The following is a 23,924-nucleotide window of genomic DNA, read 5'->3' as shown; positions in this document are numbered from 1 at the left end:
TATGACTGGATACATGTAGGCCTAACATATCTACAAAACAATGTCAAACCGCTTTCCATATGTCATGATATGATATTATGGATATTATGGTTCAGTGAGGGTCTAACGTTACTCCAAGGAGGTTCTACTCATTTTGGGTGCAGTGTGCAGCTAGGAACCACTTCAACTCTTTGTCGGCAGTGGTTTATTTTAAATAACTAGGAAATTATGACTAAAAAGGACAAAAAATGCCACAGGCTGCCTTGCTTTTTTCTTCTTTTTTTTATTTTACATATAGTGGCATTTTCTTGTACATGCCTGTTTTAATTAGATTCTCGTGAATGTAAAATTTTCCATGTCTTCTTACACATTTCCTTGTGTTTAATAATCATTAAAAAAAAGAAAAGAAAGAAAAACTTGTGACAAACAGTGATTCGTAGCCGATGGGCAGGACTTTCCGTTGACTCAGCGATGACGTATATTTCAGGCGACTGCACCGCGCGCTGTTTGGAGGTTTACAGTGAGGAGAGAAACGGGTGCATTTTTACGGTGAATTGTGGATATTTCTCGGCAGTTGAACAGCACGGGGCACCGCAGGCATGTTTACCCCGCGCAGCACGCCCAGCTCCGGCCGCAGGCAGCAGTCCAGGAGGAAGGGTGTCACCGGGACGCCGACCGGTCTGCTCTTCTCCCCGCGCAGGACGTCTCTGCCCGCGAGGTGAGCCGTCAACACTCCCCCCCCCCTCCCTTCTCCCCACCGGTACCGGTACCGTTAACGTTAGGTGGCTGTTTGTTTTTAACGAGCGGGCACGTTGTCTGTTTATCCCCCAGAGTGAAATATACATCAAGTGTCGTGGATATTAGGATTCCTGCTGTGTTTAGGAAACACACTGACAGGCCAGTCCGGGTGAAACCTGTGACAGTGACTGAGTTCACTTTTCTATTAAATCCATTTCAAACCAGGTTCTGACGGGCCTTGGAAATCATTGAAAGTGTGTGGATTTGAGAAAAATAAGGCCTTGGGAACTTTTGAAAATGATGGATGGTACTCGACACCTCACATCCTGAAGAAAACCCTGTGGTGGAGATTTATGCCAATTTAACGTTTATGTTAGTAGCAGGTTTAAAATGAATGATTTCACCAGGATCATGAATAAAAAAAAAAACGAGGCCTCTATGGTGTCTAATTTTGACCAATGCTACATCTTACCTCAAAACATAAAAATTCCTTGAATTTCACCAAAACTTTGAAAATCATTGAAAAGTTCTTTAATTTGATGTCCAAGTTCGTGTGGGAACCCTGTCAAACATGAAGTGGGGATTGTACAGTAGATCAGACCTGATAATTTGACCATTTTAATGGCCAAAAATTACTAACCACCAGGGTGGAAAAGCCTCTGAGGCAGCGTTTAGACCATCATGCGATACTAAAACTCTCCACCACACTTATTCATTAGGAGGGGAAAGTTGGGGATACATTAAACTGAACAATTAAACAAATAAATAAAATATGCCATGCCTCCATCATATCAGAGGTGGACAAAATGACTAGCCGATATGTGGTATTTAATAACAAGCCAATATTGTCCCGATATACAGTATTAGTCTAATCCTAGTCTCAGGTTTTGTAGGTTTTCTTTCCAACTAAACACGACATCACAACTTCTCCCAGAGAGGAGGAACTTAACATCAAAATCAGCTGATATAAATAATATGTTTGTTTGGTTGGAATGAAAACCTGCGTTCACATGGCAGTCGATGGCACATGGTTGGGTTCCACTGATGCAGATGAAGGAGAGGAGACGGGTCCAAGGAGTTTCAAGACCTGTGACAGCTGAGAAATTAATTTTCTAGAGGGAAGAGCAGCTCAGTATTTGGATATCCTGATATTCTGAGTTGAGATCCTCGTCTGTCCTCCAGGTCGACGCCCACCCGGGTGCAGAGCCACACGACCGCAGAGTCGATCAACTTCGACGTGCAAACCTTCGGCTCGTCGCTTCCCGTCAAAGTCATGGAGGCGCTGACGATGGCTGATGGTAAAGAAACCCTGTCCTTGTCGGGGATTTGATTATTCCAGGTTTTTGTGGGATTTCAGGGCTTTCGGACCCATGCCATATTACTTTTTTCCCTGATTTTTCTGTTTTTGTTCGCATCCCTGCTTCTTTTGGCAACATGCACAATGTTGTTGGGTATTGTGAGGGTTTGTCAAAAGCATGCTGTTCCAGTATTGCCATTGATCGATCGTGTGTGTGTGTGTGTGTGTGTGTGTGTGTTGGTCCTTCCAGCCGATGACCAGATCTCAGTCAAGGTGGATGAGAGCGGCTGGGCCTGGATGGTTTGTGGAGAGAGACTGATCATCTGGAAGATCTGCCAGACTGCTGTGGCCAAGGTACAGTCAGTCAGTCAGTCAGTCAGTCAGTCAGCCAGCCAGTTTACACCTCTACAGTTCACACATCTAAATGTGTCTCTGCACGACGCCATATGGGATATGGAGTATCTGTTGCAAGCAGTGACTCTCTAATTACTGCACATCGTAGACAGTGCATTGACAAAGGTTTGAAACCGGATTTCTATCAAAAATATCTAAACTAAGCGAAGCGGTTATACTTTCATTCTTCATAAATCGCACACATAACATGACATTTCTGTCTGCAAGTCTAAGTTAGTTGTTATGTGAAACCTCCATCCAGATAAAGATGAGATCTGATGTATAAACAGAACAGCCGCTCTGTTGAAATCACAGCAGATCTACTGAACAGTTCAACCCAAGTTCTGATATTGTAAGACACAGACATGTTGAACAGTATTTATTAGCTTTTTGCTTTTTAGTTCTTTAGTTTTAGCTCCATATCCGTTTTGTTTCCATTTATGGTTCTAGTTCAGGTCACAGTGCGGAAAACTTTTTTAAGCTACTTTACCTTGATAAAAATATGAATTCTAACCATCAAGACTTATTTGTGTTTCAGAAGGAAGTTTAGCTCATTTATGCTTTTATTTTAATTCCACATTCTCTCTAGCAGTAGTGGACATGTTCTTGCTGAAAGAATACAGAGGAAACACTGTCACAGATTCAAAAACCTTTAAATACAACAACTGGAGCTGTCTGTGTTTTTCTGCAGCTGTCAGTCTGTAAGGAGCTGCAGCTGCCCGGCAGTGAGTTTGCCTACACAGCTGACCTGGTGGCGGTCGCCTCCCCCGCTCCTCTGGAGACGGCCGCCGTTCAGTCCATCTCTGTGCTGGCGGTGTCGTCGGAGGGAATGGCCCGCTTCTGGCCCAGCCTGACCCAGGAGGGCAACTACACCGAGACCGACCTGGACATGGAGGAACTCTGCAACTTTGTTGTTGCTGTCAGAGTAAGTGGAGTCGCCTTTTAACTTCCTACATAATAATTCAGATTCAGACTCTGTAATTCAGACTCTGGTGGCACCGAGACGCCTGAAAATGTCTCAGTCCTCTCACAGTAGAACTGCAGTGTGGTTTGTTGTGGTTTGTTGGGAGTGAGAACATAATCCAACCAACTACAGGAAACCACTCTGAAACACAAGGGATTATGGGTAGAAGGAGATGGATGTTGTCATCTGATAGTCAGCAGTTCCTCATGCTTGGAAAGCCTAGAAGAACAAAATGAACGCACATATTCAGCTTTTTCATCATGTGTTCTTGAACACCACAGAAGAAGAGACAGACAAGTTACAGGAACTGGAATCAGATTTGTTTTGACTCCCCAGCTGCCAAAATGTCTCACCTGGCAGGATGACAGGTCACCAAAACTCTGTCCAACTAAACAAGCTCCTTGTGAGTCCATGTGACTTTTGTTTACAAGTCCTGGGTCTCTTGTAATTGGACCGCGTGAACCTGAACGAACCAAATACAAAGATGCAACAAAGTCACTCTACTAATCAGACGAAACGCTCCTCTCTCTCCTCATCTCCGCTCTCTCCTCATCTCCGCTCTCTCCTCATCTCCGCTCTCTCTCTCGTCCCTCAGGGCGGCAGCTTCGTCGTGTCGTCGTTCAAGAGTCACCTGCTGAGAGTGAGTGTGGATTCTTCCAGAAAGCTGCAGAGCAGAGCGCTGCAGCAGGGCCAGGGCGTGCTGTCCGGCATCGGGCGCCGCGTCTCCAGCCTCTTCGGCATCCTCCCCCCGCCACCCAACGACACTGTGAGTGAGGTTATGTGATTTGACTGTGAAGAAGAAACATGTATAGTTCGATAGGTAGAGTAAGGCTCTAACACAGCCAGGGTTAGAGGTCCAATTCCTTGTGTAGCTCAGCAGGTAGAGGATGACTGTAAACTGCTGCAGGAAACTTGATTAGGCAGAAGAATTCATAACATATAGCACATACAGGTAGTTTCAGAGGTGTGGTGTATTTTGAGATGTTTAATGTAGAAATTCACCCTTAAAATGACTCAAATATCTGTTTTTTTTGTTGAAAAAAACAGCAGCCTGTTTCTCCACATAAACCTCAGTTTTTGTAAACTCTCCAAGTTTATACATCACTAAAATTTGCACCAACTGAAATAGTTCCAACATAAACATAAGTTACAACTTAAAACGTAGACTGACCTTGTACTAGCTGTGAATAGCATGGAGTTGATTTAAATTTGTATTTATTTAATTTTATACTTTCACATACAGGAGCAGGGCAGGAGAAACTGATCATTGTTCACATATTATTGGCCACAAACGGTGAAAACGTCACAACGCGACAATGTCCTCTCTTCCTTCCAGCTCCACAGTGTGCTGTGGGTGGGGGGGGCGGGCAGCCTGTACACCCTGACCAGCTCCAGCCTGAGTAAATGGGAGGTGGACGAGGCCTCGGAGCACCAGGTCCTCAGCTGGGACGCCAGGCGGGCGCTGACCGAGAGCATCGCCGACGCCATCTGGGTGCGTGGGGCGGGGATGGGATCTGTCTCTTTCAGGCTTTCACATGTTTTATAGGTCGCAAGGTTGTTGGTTTAAACGTATACTGTGTAGGATTTCCTATAAGGGTTGTAGCTGTGTAAAGAATTACATCGCTTTTACCTCCTAACCTTCTTAGGCAATTTAGGAAGCATACAGAGATTTTTTCAGCTTCACGACTTGCTGCTCCACCGCCATATTGATGGAGCCTGAACGTTTATAATGGCGGGATAGGTTCAAGCTATAGGGGAGGAGCTATTTGCTGCCTAGAAAAAATACATTGAGTTGAATACATGGGGCAACAACAAACCAAATAGAGAGCCTAAGTCCCTCCCCTTCCGGTGGACCACCATGGGACCTTATTTCGGAAAAAATATGTACGGTAGTCAACGGCGAGAGACAAATAATTGTTTGATCCCATTTGAATTGTGCCATGAATTACACATATGATGTTTTGTCAATTTAAATGATAATTTTGCAAGTCAAGAAAGTCGCAGTTTGTCGTAAAACTGTTGAACTATAAGACTGTAAAAATACGTAATTAGAAAGACTACACACCCAAAAGTCGCGCAAGTGACGTAACTTCCTCTCTCCACAAGCTACCCAGAGCCGCTGAAGCTAAGTCCCTCTCAGATAGCAGGAGTATTATACACAACCTGGAAGGTAGACAGTAAGAATGGATTTAAACTGGTTTAGGATAGTTTTAGTACAGTGGGCGCTAACGTTAACTCGATGCCTGTGTGTTTCCTATGTTTCGTTCCATGTTGGTGTTGGTGACGTATATTGTGCGAGACGAGAGATGTAGTTCACTGAGCGGTTTCACACAAAACTAAACGTTACTTTACTGTTTTACAACAAACTGCGACTTTCTTGACTTGCAAAATTATCTTTTAAATTGACAAAACATCATATGTGTAAGTCATGGCACAATTCAAACGGGATCAAACAATTATTTGTCTCTCGCCGTTGACTACCGTACATATTTTTTCCGAAATAAGGTCCCATGGGGGACAGCGGAAGGGGAGGGACTTAGGCTCTCTATGGAGAATGAGTTGATTAGAAGTTCCTTCATCCACCATATCTTTAGAGCTATTGAGAAAATTGTAGGCTAGATCAAAGTGAAAATCTTACATAGGTTACCTTTAATCCCTGGCACTGACAGTGTTGCAGTATTTAAATACTTAATGATTTAATGTTCTTTGGAGAGAAAAACAGTTTTATGGAAACTAAAAAGTTACAACTGTATCCACTGAACTAACTCCTGAATAAAAATTCATGAGAATCATTTATACCTAAGATAGCAGCAAATTGGCAGTCATATGGGTGAAATGCCCCTTTTAAAACTCATCATTTAGTAATACTGAGCATGCCATGCAAGTCATACATGGTCCAAATAATAAGACCTCTTGATCTTTTCCCTCTATCCAGGGGTCCGAGAGCAACTATGAGGAGATGAAGGAAGGAGCAAACGTCATATACCTGGACATGAAGCTCAGCCAGTGAGTGTGTTCGTGTGTGTGTGTGTGTGTGTCTGTATTTGTACGCGAGTAATTACTTTCTCATTTTATGTGGCAAAAATAATAGCCTTGAATAATTTTAGTTGTCTTTGAAGCTGCACTAGGCAAGATTTATATGTAAAAATCCACCTGTCCTGTGAGAGGAGCGTCCCATCACCACTAACTGGTACCCCGTAGGTCCTTTCCTTTGGTGTAAAGCATCACAGACCGGCCGGTTGGTAAACATGATGAGCATGCCGTGTGACCTCACCTTACAGGACTTCTGGGTGTTGAAGTTCAAACAGTTTTTCAGACAGTTACCTGTTGCTGCCATTTGGAGCCGCCAAAGTGCAAAGTTGCCTGGTGCAGCTTTGAAGGGTCATGGTGCCCAAAGTTTGAGCCTTTCTCCACCTACTGTGTGATGCTGAAAAATGAGGAGCAGTGGGGAAAGTAGAGTGGAGGGCGAGAGGGAAAGACTGTAGCATGTGTGATGACATGCAAAATTCTGCAAAACAACACTATTCAGTCAAAGGTTTTCCAGCCGCTAGTCGGCGACAGTAAGCTGAGATTTCAACAGAAAATCCAGGAAAAAAGCATTATGTGACGTATTGTCAAGACTACGAACAGGATGGCTCTGTTTCATCAAATAAAATTTCCATAAACATTCATTAACAGCTGGAAAAAGGGAGTTTAAGGTTTCATACATTTGCAGTGGTCATGGCAATAGAAAAAAAACAAACACTGATTGCACTCGTGCAGAGTTGACCTGACCCTGTGTCGTGCTGTTTCAGAGTGGGCCTGGTGGTTTTGGCGGCGGCCTGGCACCCCTCGGACACGCCCTGCCTGGCCTACTTCTGCCTGGTCACCCTGCAGGACGGTGGAGCCAGCATCTCCGACCAGTTCACCGTGGAGGTCACCAAGTACAATCCTCCGTTCCAGGTCCGTCTTCACACTCTGTTGAATTGTTCATGCAGTTCAAATTGATTTATTTGCTCGTCAAATGTTTCAAAGTTCTTCTTTGTGTACAAATTGTGGGCAGTGGTGACCTAAAGGTTAGAGAAGCGAGCTTGTGACCGGAAGGTCGTCGGTTCAATCCCCCGGACCGGCAGGATAAATCTGGGTGGGGAAAGTGAAAAGCAGCGCTTGCCCCTCCCTCATTACCACCACTGAGGTGCCCTTGAGCAAGGCCCTTAACCCCAGCCGCTCCAGTGGAGCTGCTCAGTGGCAGCAGATCAGACTGTGGTTGTACTGGTCAGCTTCCAGGTATGAATGTGTGTGTGAATGTGATCAGGGCGTTCCTGAAAAAGAGAGCATTGCTCTCAGTGAAACTCCCCCTGAATAAATAAAGGTGAAAAAATAAATAAATAAATAAATGGTTTGTTCTTAGTATTTTATGAGTCAAGTCAGGTTTATTTATATAGCCCTTCATCACAAAAGCGTGTCTCAAAAGACTACAAAGAACAAACCTACCTAAATCTAACTTAGTCAATCACAAAACAAAATGATTGAATACAGTGTACAAACAAAATGAAACGCAAGGAAACAAAACAAAGCACAAGACACAAAATGGAGTGAGTGCCTTCATATATCAGGGATGCAAACTAGTCACCTTTAGGTGATAGTCACCTTTTTGATCCCAAAATAGGGCACTCAAGTGAATGAATGAGTGGTTTTGTGTCTGCCCTGGTATCTGTCACCTTTTTCACTCTCCATGAGTTTGCATCCCTGATATATAATGAAAGAAAAACTATTTTTCTTACACAGTCTTCACAAACAGAGGTTGTGCAACTCCCATTCACTTCTAATGGGACAAACCAAAATTGGAGTTTCAAGGTTTTCACACGACAACAGTAAAATGTTATGAGTGTCTCAAAAGTCAACAATGTTAAATTATTACCCTTAAGGAAAACTAGTGCAGGGACGGCCCTGCAGCTGTGGAAAAAAACGACTCTTGTCACCTCAATTCTTCATTTTGCCGGTTCTTTTAAATCTTTTTTTTGTATTCTGACTATTGTTCTTTTCATAGGATCCATCATGATGTGTTTCAGCTTGATTTTTGGCTCCTATGAAAAGAAAAATGGTCAGAATAGAAGAAAAAGAAGTAAGAGAAACCAGCAAAATGAAGACTTGCGATGAGTCTTTTCTTCAGTTGCAGTGCCTCCCTTTAGTTTTCCCTGAGGATAATAGTTTCAGACTGATTGGTTTGTGGCAGATCGCCCAGTCAAAGTTGGAAGAAGATTTTTATCCCCTGTGGGTGAATGATGTGTTTTCCTCAGAGCGAAGAGGTCCTGCAGAACACGCGGCTGGTGTTGCCTCGCTCCCCCGGCTCCGCTGCCTTCCTCTATAACGAGGATCTGGTGTTCGCCTGTTCCACCGGCACCGGCAGGGGGGCGGGGCTGCCCGAGGAGAAGATCGCCTTCAACTCCCCCGGTGAGACTCTTTAACAAACACAAGTTCTTTGGCTTAAGCCTTGGTTCCAGAGTACGAGCATTTCAAAGAATCTGATTAAAAATAATGCAGTTATATTGATGGCAGAGAGTAATTATAGCATGGATGACGAATAGATTCAGCTTGAATGATATCTGTTGGGAAATTGGGGCGTTGCAGCAGAAGAAGAGAATAGGATGTGGATGAGAATAGAAAGTAATTACAACAGTAGGACATATTGAGAGTAATACCACAAATAGATACAAATAAATAAGATCAAATTTGAGTGCATTTATTGTCAGAGATAAGTGTCTATCACTAGCCATTCTTGTCGTCAGGAAGGAAGAACATAATATGTGCAGACATTGATTTTCATTTATTTATTTTTTATCACAGAAAATTAGAGAAACTTAATGTAACCCCCTTATTTTGGCACCAACATCAAATCATCATTATTATCATCAAATTTATTATTATTGTTTCTTTCTTTTTGGGTTTAGTTGTTGACTTAAACTTGGCAAAACTGTGGAACTAAGGACCTACGATGTGACAACCTATAATATTACACACCAAGCCCTTTTCACATTCGGTGAACGAACAGTAAATGTCTGTGCGTGTCTCTCTTGACGTCTCTCTCTCTGTCTCCCAGGCGACGGAGTGCGTGGGGGGGGCTGCTGTGCCAACCTGCCGGTCTTCTTCTCTCAGAACAGCGGCCTGGTGGCGGTGGTGGGCAGGGAGAGCGCCTCCATCCTGCCAGAGACCATGGAGGACTCGCTCTGCTCCTCGCTGGCCGCCGCTCCGGAGGTAAACCTCAGCCAGGAGCCTGCTGATCACCTGACTGATCCACTGAACTGCATGTGAAAAGGGTTTTGAAAAATGATTAAAAGAGCAATGAGTATGTTTTGTTTTTTCCGGCCCCATAGCACAAAATAACCATAATATAGTGTATATGCAGGGGGTTGATAGGGTTGTTGATCGGGTAACAATGACCCAACGATTACTTGACCACCTGCTGAGATTCCTGGCTTTCAAAACTCACTTTCCGGCCCATTTGAATTCCAAGACACTCCCAACCGCCCATCCCACCCCATCTGGAATATACTCATAATTTGTATTCTGTGTTTAAGGTTTCAGCCATGGAGACTCCGACCAGAGCAGAGCCTGTAGCTCAGGAGGACAAAACCAAACTCCTGAAGGCAGCCTTCCTGCAGTTCTGTCGGTACGTGGCTGAACGGCTCCCAGAGACAGTAAAAAATATCTTGTATTGTTCAATAAGAAAATGGATGGAATAGGTGCTTAGTATCGGCCAATACTTAAAGTTGAGTAGTCTGAAGAATAGTGTGCAGAGGAACAGTGTTATCGGTGCATCCCATCTGCACCCAGGATGATGATGAAACATATTTGTGCTACTTGTGTGGAATCAGATCAGCACGTTGCATTAGAATAAATTCATGTTAAGGGCTTCCTAGTGTGATATTGATCAATTATACAATAAATATGTAATTAAACTGCATCATAGCCATCGGATCAGAGGCGGACAACACTGAGCAGCTGATATCCGGTTTTTAACAAAAGGCCAACGTTGGCAAACTGGTATATCGGTGTAAGATAAGAGATAAAATGACACTTCATTGATCCCTGTAAGGAGATTGGCTAATTTCAGCAATAAAAGCAGTAGACGTCAATACAGAAAAAGGCAAGAAGAGTTAAGCCGTATATTAAAAAAAACAACATAGCGAATAAGCTATAAAAAACAGTAAAAGAGTATAAAACAATAAAGCAATAAATATAGAATGTAACAATGTGCAAATGTGCATTGAACCCTATTATTTAACCCTATTATGAATTATAGTGGAGATGCCTTTCTCTTTGGCATTGTTTTTGGTCTTTCAGTGTTTAGATGCCTCTGCAGTAGGAAAGTAATCAGTTTATTCTGTGGCAGTTCAAAACTTCCCTGAGGAAAGAAATGTTGTTTCCTTTGTCAGGAACGACCTGGTTGGAGCTCAGACCGTCACGGACGAGCTGTTCCCCGCCGAGGGGGAGGGGGAGGAGGGGGCCGAGCTGGACGGCATGGTGACCCGCATCAACCTGGACCTGGTGGACGACTACCCCGCCTCCGACCCCCGCTGGGCCGAGTCCGTGCCTGACGGTGAGGGGGGGGGGGGGAGGGGTGTCTGTGGGTCCTTAAAAACATGAAAAAGTCTTGGAAGTTATCTGAATTTAAGGTCTTAAAGGGGCTACGTGTAGCGTTTTAACATCAGTAAATCATTCCCACATTCATTTTGAGACATTAGTGTATTTACTATAAACAAACCAGACTGTCAGCCTCTATCAGCCTCTACTCTGCATCCTCCATTGTTTCTCCACCTGGTGGATCTGGAGGGAAATCTGCTGGATCGCTTTACGGCTCAAAACGGGAAGAGACAATATACATAATATTGTTTTTTCGTTTTTCCATCAGATCTACTTTACTAAACACAATTGGACTTCATGTTCCTTAAAAAATTTATTTCCTGTTGTCCTTTTACTGATAATGTCCATTTATAGTTTCCTGTTTCCTAACTTTATTGGCCTGTCTGTCCAGAGAGCGCCGGCTTCCCCCTCACCTCCCTCATCATCCTCCACCAGCTGGAGGACAAGATGAAGGCCCACGGCTGCTTCATGGACTTCCTGCTCCAGGTACGTGCACACACACACACACACACACACACACACACACACACACTTTCAGTTGTGTTGGCTCCCTGCATCATGTCCCCCCTCCCCTCCCCTCCAGGTGGGCCTGCTGGAGCGTCTGGGCCAGGCGGCGGTGCGCTCCTCCCCCATGGCGACGCGCCTGCTGCTGTGCGAACACGCCGAGAAGCTGCAGGCGGCCATGGTGCTGAAGAGCCACCACGCCAAGCACGCCGACCTGGTGACCCGCGCCATCGCCGCCGCGCTGCAGAGGAACAACGCCGCCGTGCCGCCCAGCCTCACGCCCGCCGACGTCTTCTTCAGAGAGGTGAGGGGCCGCCGCTCAAACGCTCACAAACTGATTATGTATGATGCTGTGAGGTCGGACAACTGGACGAGTAAAATCACAATCTATAGATGGTGAAAAATTCCTTGCTGATTTTTTTTGTGAACTTATACTAAGTTGGTATTGTATGAAACTGGTATAATGGTAATAACAATATACAGTATGTAAAATAAAGAATAGATTAATGTAAGTATTAAGTATAGTGTATATATAGTAGAATGAAAATAGTAGAGAAAATGTAGTACAATATCAAATCTCTCTCTCTTCTTCCATCCGTCCTGCTTCCCCTCCTTCTGCCCCCCTTCATCCCTTCTTCCCTCCCTCTTCATCTCTCCCTCCCACTTCAATTGCCCTCCTTTTCTCCCTCCTCACCTCTTCCTCCTTCCCTCCACCTTCATCCCTCCTTCTCTCCCTCACTTCCTCCCCCTCTCTCCTTCCCTCACTCCTCATCTCTCTCCTTCCCTCCCCATCCTTCATCTCCTCCTCCCTCTTTGTCATTCCATCCTCACTCCTTGTCTCTCCCTCTCTCCTCCTATTCCTCTCTTTTCTTCTCCCTCTCTCTATATCCTCCTTTTTTCACCCTCCATCGCTCCCTCTCTCAATCTCCATATTGCTTTCCCTCCTTCTCACTTGCTCTCATTTCCTACTTCTCTCCCCCTCTCTCTCTTTCTCTCACTCTCTCTCCATTTGTTTCTCTGTCCTCCTCTCTCTCCCTCTCCTTCATTTCCCCATCCCTCTCTCCCTCTCTCCCTCCAGGTCTCCCAGATCTCGTCGGTGTTTGAGTGTCTGCTGGAGGAGGAGGAGCGGAGTCTGAAGGAGAGCCCGGTCGACTCGGTGCAGTGGGCCGAGGTCGTTCTCACCGTCAACACCATCATCAAGGTAAACACACCGCTCCCGTCTGTCTGCCTTGGCTGCATCCTACAGGAGAATACTGGTGTCATTTAGAGTTACAGTCCATTTATCACTGTCTAAGTCCATTTTGCAATACATGCCGTATGTAATTAGACTTGAAATACAAATTTTACAATGTCAAACCTAGCTTGAAATGACTTGTCTCGGTTTAGATACTCTAAATAAAAAGACATGGATGTGGCGGTAAAGTTTTAGAGGCGACATGTTTTTGAGGGATTTTCTTTTTTTCTTTTTTTAAACGTGGTGTGTGTGTGTGTGTGTGTGTGTGTGTGTGTGTGTGTGTGTGTGTGTGTGTGTGTGTGTGTGTGTGTGTGTGTGTGTGTGTGTGTGTGTGTGTGTGTGTGTGTGTGTAGGACATGCTTCAGGCTGCTGGTCAGTACAGAGAGACCAAGGCCTCCATGTACAGAGCATCTGAAAACGCTGCTGCAGAGCCGGAGTACATCCCATGGACGGGTAACACACATTTATATTACATTCACATTTTAGACATTTAGCCGATTCTCTCATCCAGACTGACTTAAGATTCAGTTCCTAGATCAGCAACCTTACAAGCAACCAGTGGTAAGGAGGTCAGAGGTCAGAGGTCACAGCACCCTGACAATACGCTGGCAAAGTGGGTGCAGAGGAAGGGAAACCATGCACAGATTGGCCAGAGGTGGCGCTCAAGCCACAGTCTATAATGTGTTGGTGTCACATATCAGAAATGGTGTCAATGGAGGATTTGCACAAAACCTGAATTATTCAAGTCATTTTGGGAGTGGGGTTCTTTTATTTTCCAAGAAGTATCCTTGTAGATGCATTTAAAATTTTATCATCATTTGGTCACGTCCATTTCAGTTTCATATACAAACAGACTTAACTGTTCAGTACAGGTTTTTGGTTCAGTATGCGAGGGGAAATCATTCATGCAGTTTGTATTGTTGTATTGTATTTGTATAAGTCAAACAAAGGCTACCAGGAGTGTAAAACTCATGGTTTCCTCTGACATGAAAGAAATAATTTGAGATATTTATCTTACTTGTTCATGTAGCCGTTTATCAATACTTTGTTTGATTTCTACATCTAAACCATTCCACAGATTCACTCCATGAGTTGAAATGCAGATACTTTTCATCTTGGTAATCGCAATGTTTTTTTAAAATTAAATTCACCTCTTAATTTATAAACCTCTTCTGTGTTTGAGAACATTTTTTTTTATATGTTACCAGGAAGTAAATTATTTCTTGCTTTGTACATTATTTGCACAGTATTAAATAAAATTCCACCAGATCCATAAACTTCAAAGCATGCATCTTTAAGAACAATATGTTAGTGTGTTCGCATAATAATGTTTACATTATTAATTATTCTAATGGTTCGTAGACAACAGACCAAATTGACCATTGACATTCCCCCCTTCTCCTCCTCCTGCTCCTCTCTCCTCCTTTCTCCTCCTCCTCTCCTCCTCTCTCCTCTCTCCTCTCCTTGTCTCTCCTCCTCTCTCCTTGTCCTCTCTCCTCCTCCTCTCCTCTCTCCTTGTCCTCTGTCCTCCTCTCTTCTCCTCTCTCCTCTCTCCTCCTCTCTCCTCCTCTCTCCTTGTCCTCTCTCCTCCTCCCTCTCCTCCTCTCTCCTCCTCTCCTCCTCTCTCTTCTCTCCTCCTCTCTCCTCCTCTCTCCTCCCTCTCCTCCTCTCTCCTCCTCTCTCCTCAGCCTCTGGCGGTGTGGGCGGCGTTCGCACCGTCATCTCCCGGCAGCACGAGCTCATCCTGCGCTCGGTGTACCCGCACGCCGACTCGGAGCTGCGCGGCGCCCTGTGCGAGCAGCTGGTGGCGCTGCTGGACATCTACCTGGGCGGCTACGTGGCCCAGCTGACCTCGCTGCAGCAGCGGAGGCCCCCGGGGGCCCAGCAGGAGCGCTACAACAGCCTGGAGATGGAGTACAGCCAGCGGCGCTCTGAGCTGCTCGCCCCGCTGCGTGAGTCACATGATGCTCACATGACCGAGGGTCACGTGACCTGATCCACAGATTTCTTACTTATACTGACCACCAGCCAAAAAGACTCAAAATATTCATTTTATAATGAGATGAAACAGAGAAAAGCAGCAGATCTTAGTATTTGTGAAGCTGCAACCAGCAAATGTTTGGTATTTTTACTTGATAAATGACTAAAACGATTAACTGATTATCAAAATTACAATCGATTAATTTTCTGTTGAACTCATCGATTAATCAACTAATCGTTTCAGCACTAGGTCAGAGGTCAGAGCACCCTGACAGATCATGCTGGAGAGAAGTGCTGGGAAAAAACATTAAATGAGAGTTAAAGCTACACTAAGTGATTTTTTCTGACCACTAGAGGGTGACAGCAACCGCAACACATTTGTAAACACACAGCAAAGCTACTGGGCGATGGAAGCCCTTAAGGACAAACCGTACATAAAGGCTAATGGCTAAAATAAACGTTCCTACGGAGAAAATATCGCCCGTTACCAGTCTCACTTTGCCAGATTTTTCTCCGGCTGAAGGTCACATGTCCCACAATGACAACTGAAGAGGCAGGTAGCAAGTTCACTAGTTGAAAACGTTTACCCGCTCGCTTCATCGATTCACCTTTTCTTGGGCTGACTTTGACAACAAGCTTTAGGAAAGAGAGAGAGAGAGAGAGCAGTTTAAGTTAGTAGAGAAGAGATGCGATCCTGTGGGGGAAATGGGGATACATAGTGTGCTATTCTGTGGTGTTTTTTTTTAATACTGGTTCTAGTGATATTAAAGGAAAAATCCTCCCTAAAACACTTAAACACTGTTAAAAATCTACCTTGCATTTCTGGCATTTTGTTGGTTGGTGTATTTTTCTTATTCCTGTGGGTAGCTGGCCAAACAATTTGATGTTACATCGCGTCACCATTTTGCACCAATGTACCAACAATCCTATAGAGAGAAATCCATTGTCGAAGAGCCAGAGAGACCAATTTCTCCACCCACAGATGCCTCAATAGACCACAATGCAATGCAGCCACAACACACACGACACAAGTTGTGTTTTGATAAACGGCCGCAACTCACGCTTTTTCTTGACTGGAAAAAATCTCTGTCTTGCTCTTACTATGCAATCATTATTGCTCTCTCCAACGACACGTACTGAAAGCAACAAGTTCAGGTCCATTTTCTTGGGGGTTGTTGAAAGGCATTCTGGGAAATGTAGGAAATCACTAACTGCAGTAGAAGTAGACGAGGCAAAGTGGGTTCACCAAAAAAGTAAATGACAACGCTTCATCACAAAATAACTCCTGGAATGCATTGAACATCACAGATTGATGAGATATAACAGTGTAAGAGAATCTGAGGGAGGAGTTTTCTCTTTTTCTCTTTAAGATCACTTGGCTTGAGTGTATTGTGTTTGTGTTGCTGTGCTGCAGTGGAGCTGGGTCAGTACCAGTGGGTGGCAGCGCTGGCTGAGAAGTACTGCGACTTCGACATCCTGGTCCAGATGTGTGAGCAGACCGACAACCAGAGCCGCCTGCAGCACTACATGACCAAGTTCGCCGACCAGGTGCACAAAAACCCAGAAACACTGTGATACAGCTCACTATATGTGGAGGAGTCAGGACTGGGCCAAACAGTTTATTAAAATGCATATATTTTTAAACCTTTATTCATCCAAGGAAGAGTTTGCTCTGAGCATGCCTGCTGTTTTTCAAGGATATCCAGATTTATATTCTTAGAGTTACATTCATTCACATGCCAGTGCAACTCGCTGGGTACAGGCCATTAATTAAATAGTAATGACTAGAAAAGTAATGTCCAAGTAAAATAGATGTAATAACACGTTACAGCATTAGAATGACTGGTAACTACTAAGTAATATACAAGTAAAAAAGGTGCTTTTTACTGGGTTTCTGTTGTTTTCTGTTATTTGTGTAGAGTTACTATGGAGCATGGTTGTATAGCTGTGTGAATATTGAACAAAGTCAGTACCAGTATGTCTTTTCTAAAATATCTTAAAATATCTTAATAAGTCTTAGGCACCCTAGATTTTTTATATGAATTTTGAAATAGATGTTTGTCTTCTGCATTTGTGTGTCAGTAGACTGCTCTTTATAATATTTTTTGATATTTAGAAACGTAATAACTAAATAATAATAATAATAATAATAACTTTATTTATGTAGCACCTTTAAAAACAGAGTTTACAAAGTGCTTTGACAGACAAAATAAAAGCAGAATGCGTTTAGAAAGTGGTAAACAGGAATTAAATTCAGATTGGAGGTGAAAAAGATTCAAGTAAATAGTAGGATAACCATAAGATGAAGACCAAAATAAACAGTAAGGGCAAAATAAAATAAAATAAAAGTAAGATAAAAAAAAAGATGAATAAAAATATGATAAAAAGGTGGTATTCTACATTATAATCAAATGAAAACCTAATGAAAAAACTGATTGTTTCTGCACAGGTGGAGTCACTTTATGTAATGAATGGAAGATAAATCAGTGCAGACAGTGTGTTTCTAACTTTTTGAACTAGTTTATTCTTCACCTCCAGCACCTCTAAGTTTTCAAAAGTGTGTGTTAGTGCCACTTATCTAATTACTTATTCCAAGTACTGGTAAAAGCAGCTTATCATCATTCTAATGCTGTAACTAGTTTATTACATCTATTTTATTTAGATATAACTTATTTCCAGTCATTCCTGCGTATTTAATGGCCTGTAATTTAAAAGGTTTTACCACACTGTGCATTCCTCTGAACTTCCTCGTCTCGCGTGTCACTTCCTGCCGCAGAACTTTGCGGACTTCCTGTTCCGCTGGTACCTGGAGAAGGGGAAGCGGGGCAAGCTGCTGTCCCAGCCGGCCGCACAGCACCAGCAGCTGGCCAGCTTCCTGCACGCGCACCAGCACCTCAGCTGGCTGCACCACATCCACGTGCACGACTACCAGAGCGTAGGGCACACACACACACACACACTACGACACACACACACACGCACACACACACACAGCTTTCTTACTTCCTTCTTTCCTTCTGAAAAAACACATATCCACTTAGACTACGAGAGCGTAGGAGAATCACTCACTCACACACACACACACACACACACACACACACACACACATAGGTTCCTTCATGGTTGAACACTTAAAACCCACTTCCTCTGCAACTACCAGAGTATAGGGGGATACAAACACACACACACACACACACAGCTTCCTTCCTTCTGTTCTTCCTTCCTTCCTACTCAAAAACTACATCTGCTATGACCACCACAGCGTAGGGGAAACACACTCTCTCTCGCTCTCTCTCTCTCTCTCTCTCTCTCACACACACACACACACACACACACACACAGAGAGCTTCCTTTCTTCCTTCCTTCCTTTCTTCCTTTCTTCCTTCCTTCCTACTCAAAAACTACATCCACTATGACCACCACAGCATAGGGGAAACTATCTCTCTCTCTCTCTCTCTCTCTCTCTCTCTCTCTCTCTCTCTCTCTCTCTCTCTCTCTCTCTCTCTCTCTCTCTCTCTCTCTCTCTCTCTCTCTCTCTCTCTCTCTCTCTCTCTCTCTCTCTCTCTCTCTCTCTCACACACACACACTCACAGCTTCCTTTCATGCTTAAACTGCTAAAAACCTAATTTACATACAGCAACATACATTTTTCTCTCTCTCACTCTTTCTTTCTCTCTCTCTCTCACTCACTCACTCTGACACACATACTTTCTCTTTTTCTTTGTCTCTCGCCCTAACACACACACACACACACACACACACAGAGACACACAGACACACAGACCGCACAGCTTCCTTCCTGCTTGCACAGTTAAAAACCACATTCATGTCAGAGACTGCCAGAGGTCACATGCGTCCACACACACACACACACACACACACACACACACATTTTCTCGCTCACACACAGCTTCTAGAACACTTTAAAAAAAAAAACATTAACGTCTATAGCTTCTGTATTGCAGGGGAACCTCACACGCTGCCTCATACACACCACTCTGTCTCACACACACACACACACACACAGAATTGTTCACACTCTGTCTGTCTCTCTCTCAGACACACACACACACACACACACACACACACACAGTCAGCCTCTCACACACAGACAAAGCTTCCGTTTCACTTCTGAACACAGTCAACCTACAAATGAAAAAGCTTTAACATTAAAAACCCGATGGCTTTCGGTTCCTTAAAAACTCTGAGAAAGTCTTAAATCATCTGAATTTAAAGCTTTAACAAGAACTAAAATGAAAAGAAATAAAATGTCCTAAATGTAGTTCTTATTTTTTTAATTTAGTTTCACTTTGATGCTTTGAGTAGAGTTGCAAAATCAGGCAGATGCCATGAAGTGTAGCTTCACCAAAAGATGTGAATTGTACAGTGCTGCTGCATTATATTACTTATATTATATTATTACTTACAATTACAGTTCACAGATCCACTTTTAAAACAGGTTAATACAATATACCAAGCATGTTTGTTTTTATGGCATCTGCTTTAGGAACACAATGTCCCCACACATTCAATTTCCTGGAGTGTTCTTATACTGGTCATTTATAGTTTTATAGTTAACCTTCATTATTTATTTTCAGTCTGAAATGGGCTGTTTTTGAGAGATTGCTGTTTCTTTCTTTTGGTTTTTAAATCGCTCTTAAATTTGATTCCAGGTGGCATTAGAAAGGTTTCTGAAGCCTGCAGGAAGCTTAATCATGCTGAACATTCAACAAAGTCTTCAAAACGAGGACTTTAGTGTCTGGAAAATGTCTGGAATTTTGAAATGGAAAATAAGTTTGAACCCTGTCTATATGAATCCAAGCATTGTGTTCCCAGTGCGAATAGCTGCTTTCCCAGATAGAGCAGTGTGTCCATGTAGATTGTAGGACCAGAAGTGAGCCCCTGCCGGTCTCTGTGTTGACCCGTGTCCCGTGTCCCGTGTCCCGTGTCCCGTGCCCCTGCAGGCCCACAGGACGCTGTACAGCCAGGCCAACATGGAGACACGCTACTTTGTGAAGAAGAAGACTCTGCTGGCCCTCAGCAAGCTGACGGCGCTCGCCTCCGACATGGCCGACGACGACCTGAACGGTAAAACTCACATTCGCATTCATCGCTGGATGCTGATTGCTTCATGACATACAGCAGTTTCACAATAGAATGGAATAGAATAGAAAAGAATAAATCTATATTTCCCTCAGGAAGAATTGGTAGTAGAAAAACATTCTCCCATCATTCTCTTTCTGTGTTCAGTGTGTACAAACACTTTTTGTATTATTTATTTATGTTGTTTTTAAAATGTTCAAATGAGTTCATATTTCATGAAAATGCATGAATTTGCATATCAGAGCACTTCTATCAGTGGATAAAGTGCATGTTTCATTCTAATGAATAACTAAATAGTTTTTTACAGACGGATTGGTTAAAATGTTTTATTTTTTGCGTAATTATGACTGATCAAGGGGCTTGATGTAAGAAAGTGCAGTAACTAATCTTCTGCTTTCACAACAAGGCCCTGACTGACAGTAAATATATAGCTTGTTATTGAAACTTATGTCTTTTGCTATGTTCACTGCAGGCCTCCATGCTCCTGCTCTTACCTGATTTTAGATTAGGGTTCATATCTATTGTAGGATGTAACCCATCTGATACCAATATGAACTGACAGAGATGTTGAAAACACACTCATGGCAGAGTAAAGATAATTAAAGACGTCACATCTGTCTTTGTCCCTGTGCCGGTCCCACTTTCAACATATTTCACTTACAGAATTCAGGCGTCTCCCCAAATACCAATGAAGTCGGCTATTTTGTTTTCTTTCCATTGTTGAGTCTTCTTGTCCTGCATGTTAACTCTGGCTCCGCAAAGCTGCTGTGGAGCCAAAATGACAATTACCTCAGGTGGATGATGTCAGAATTGCTTTTTGTCATGGCGATGCTGACAAAGTCTGGGGGGCAGGATTGTGCCGTGTGAGCTGCAGTGTGAACGCAGCCTCTGAGTTTTGAGGTCTGTCTGTCTCACTGCCTGTCTGCCTGTCTGTCTGTCTGTCTCTCTCTCACTGCCTGTCTGCCTGTCTGTATGTCTGTCTGTCTCTCTCTCACTGCCTGTCTGCCTGTCTGTATGTCTGTCTGTCTCTCTCTCACTGCCTGTCTGCCTGTCTGTATGTCTGTCTGTCTCTCTCTCACTGCCTGTCTGCCTGTCTGTCTGTCTGTCTCTCTCTCACTGCCTGTCTGCCTGTCTGTCTGTCTGTCTGTCTCTCTCTCACTGCCTGTCTGTCTCTCTGTGTGATCAGACATCATAGAGCAGGAGCGCTTCCTGCTGCACCAGGAGACGCTGCCCAGACAGCTGCTGGAGGAGAAGCAGCAGAACCCAGACACCATGCCACTGCTCAGCGCACACAACCTCATCAAGGTGGGAACACACACACGCACACACACACACACACACTGTCACTCTCTCTTGTTCTTTCTCTCAAATTCAAAGTATTCTAGTATAACACAAGTATTCTCATATTGCCAAAGCATCAAATTGTGGAATGATTCAAAAACAAACAAGAAAACAAAACAAATGCAATAGTAATAATAAGCCTAACAATAATAAAGAACTACCAACATGGGAAACAAACAAATAAACATACAATATTAAAGGAGACAGATGTGGGAAACGAACAGAAAAACAAACAAACAAACAAACATGTATGGATGAAGTGATTTGTTAAGAGTCACTCATTGCCCTTTTATGGCAGGCTGCAACATATTTTGCCGCTAATATTGATCATTCATTTTTCTCACCTAATATATAAGGGATTGCCTGGTAGTAGTCAAATTTGTTGGATATTTTAATATTTTTTCTCTCTCTCTCTCTCTCTCTCTGTCTCTCTCTCTCTCATACTCTCTCTGTGTCTCTCTCTCTCTCTCTCTCTCTCTCTCTCTCTCTCTCTCTCTCTCTCTCTCATACTCTCTCTCTGTCTCTGTCTCTCTCTCTCTGTCTCTCTCTCATACTCTCTCATACTCTCTCTCTCTCTCTCTCTCTCATACTCTCTCTCTGTCTCTGTCTCTCTCTCTCTCTCTCTCTGTCTCTCTCTCTCATACTCTCTCATACTCTCTGTCTCTCTCTCTCTCATACTCTCTCTCTCATACTCTCTCTGTCTCTCTCTCTCTCTCTCTGTCTCTCTCTCTCTCTCTGCCTGATGCTAAACATTGATCTACACAAACACACACATACCTAATTGTTACTGATGTCCTGTATGTCTCACGGTTCACTTTCTCATGCTCTCCTCTGCCAGCTGTACATCTGTGACGACAACAGGCGAGCCAACGAGTACGACTTCAAAAAGGCCCTGGATCTGCTGGAGTACATCGACGAGGTAACTTCCTCCTGCGCGACGTGTTTCCATCGCGGACTGATCGGCTCTTGGTTTGACTGATCGGCTCTTGGTTTGACTGATCGGGTCTGATTGGGGGTTAAAGCTGACTGACGTGGGTTTTGTCTGTTTCGCGCTGCAGGAGGACGCTGTGGACATCGACCTGCTCAAATGCGAGATCTTCGGCAAAGCGCTCAGGAAAGACGAGTAAGGACCAACATCCATTTATAAGATCTTATTTACCACTTTAAAGGTGCTATGTGTGGCATTTTAACATCATTGAATATAGCTGTTTTTAAGAAAACAATTATTTAATGCATATTTACATTCACTTAAGCTGTCAGGATGGTCACATGGACATGCATTTTGGGTGTTTTTGACATGTGGCACTTAAATTATTGCAGGTTAAAATTGAATGGAGTTGCATTGGCATAATCAAGATGAAATATCCATCTAAATCCTGACATATTTGACAAGAAATCAAGGGATTCACGAATACGCCCGTCTTATCAGCTTAAATTGGACATCAGGGCTGCAACAGAGCAGAGTGTCCCATCGCTGTAGATCCTCCCTGTTTACCCAAATTAAATTCAGCTGTCCATATGGTCACTGATGGGAAATTTCCTCCACCCACAGGAAGTGATGAGTGAATAAACAGCAGAAAGATAAAAGACAACAAAGCTTTATTAATGTAACACAAAAAGGAATAAAGAAAAGTAAATTGGAGAAAATGGGATAAAAAAACAGTGGTCTTTGGAAGCGTCACAGTCCCTGTGTGTTTTGTAACACTCATACCAGTTTGTTGTTTGTCACTGATTGCCATTTCATATTTTTGTGTTTTCCTCTGTCTGCGTCCCAGCTGGTCCTCTGCTGACGGGAACGACGACCCTCTGGAAGCCGCCAAGGACAGCATCTTCGTCAAGATCCTCCTCAAGCTCATCCAGGAAGGTGTGAACGCAGACTCGCTGCAGTCAGGACGGTTCAGTCATTCGGTTTCACTTATTTCATCAAGAAGTGTAACGGCACAAGGCTGAATGACTGAATCGTATCGCTGTGATTTTGGAAATAAGTATTGAGTTGTTTTCAGGATCCAGCACCAGTTTAGCAAGCCTCAAAATAAGGAATTGTTTCTACCTGAACCATTATTTTCTACTGAATTCTGAATTCTAGAAGCCCTGGTGTATGGTCTTGTAATTTCATTATATGCTTTAGGATTATTACTATTTGTTTGGTCATTGTAACAAAAAATCCAAGGCGACTCTCTCACTGAAAACTTAAAAGCCTTTAATCTTACACCTAATGCATCTTCTCTTTACCAAGAGAATCAGCAGAAACGGAAGTCATTTTGTTATAAAGCACACTTCTCAACTCGTATAAAAAATAAAACTGAATTTGATTTGATTCTGTCTCTCTCAGGCGTTCCCCTGCAGTCGTACCTGCCGGAGGTCAAGGAGCTGCTGGAGCTGGAGGAGCTGGGCAGCCTGAAGGCGAAGCCCTATTTTGAGTTTGTGCTTCGAGCAAATTATGAGCATTACCTGCAAGCTCAGATGTGACCTCACACACACCACACACACACACACACACACACACACACACACACACACACACACACACACACACACACACCCTACTGCACTTCAGCTTTCTTTTGCATTCTGTTGATTAATTTTTAATTTGTTTGAATAAAAGTGTTCCCTTTTATAAATAAATGCCATATTTCTATATTTAGGCTCATGACTGGTCATTTTTAGATTTTTTTTTTTTTTTTTTTTTTACAAATTTACACATATTCAGAAATATATATTACACACAGTGTAATTAGGATTTAGTTTCCTGATATAAATGGGGTTCA

At 43.4% G+C, this 23,924-nt stretch overlaps 1 protein-coding gene across 1 annotated transcript; it reads left to right on the top strand.

Moving 5' to 3' along the window:
* Positions 1-497: 497 nt before the first annotated feature.
* Positions 498-23,796, top strand: nup133 (nucleoporin 133). Its single transcript, XM_071909000.2, has 25 exons — positions 498-697; positions 1,900-2,015; positions 2,265-2,368; positions 3,099-3,332; positions 3,967-4,137; positions 4,708-4,863; positions 6,307-6,377; positions 7,166-7,313; positions 8,651-8,804; positions 9,451-9,605; positions 9,929-10,020; positions 10,787-10,950; positions 11,386-11,480; positions 11,578-11,802; positions 12,577-12,699; positions 13,086-13,185; positions 14,421-14,684; positions 16,127-16,260; positions 17,489-17,647; positions 19,677-19,800; positions 21,002-21,120; positions 21,995-22,075; positions 22,215-22,279; positions 22,932-23,020; positions 23,489-23,796. Exons 1-25 carry the CDS (start codon positions 579-581, stop codon positions 23,623-23,625), a joined length of 3,399 nt encoding a protein of 1,132 aa, XP_071765101.1. The 5' UTR covers positions 498-578; the 3' UTR covers positions 23,626-23,796.
* Positions 23,797-23,924: the final 128 nt, after the last annotated feature.

Source organism: Centroberyx gerrardi, chromosome 3 (genome assembly GCF_048128805.1).
Source record: "Centroberyx gerrardi isolate f3 chromosome 3, fCenGer3.hap1.cur.20231027, whole genome shotgun sequence".
In the NCBI taxonomy this organism is placed as follows: Eukaryota; Metazoa; Chordata; class Actinopteri; order Beryciformes; family Berycidae; genus Centroberyx; species Centroberyx gerrardi.
Note: the sequence above shows the minus strand (reverse complement) of the source record. Positions and strands in the feature narration are given on the sequence as shown.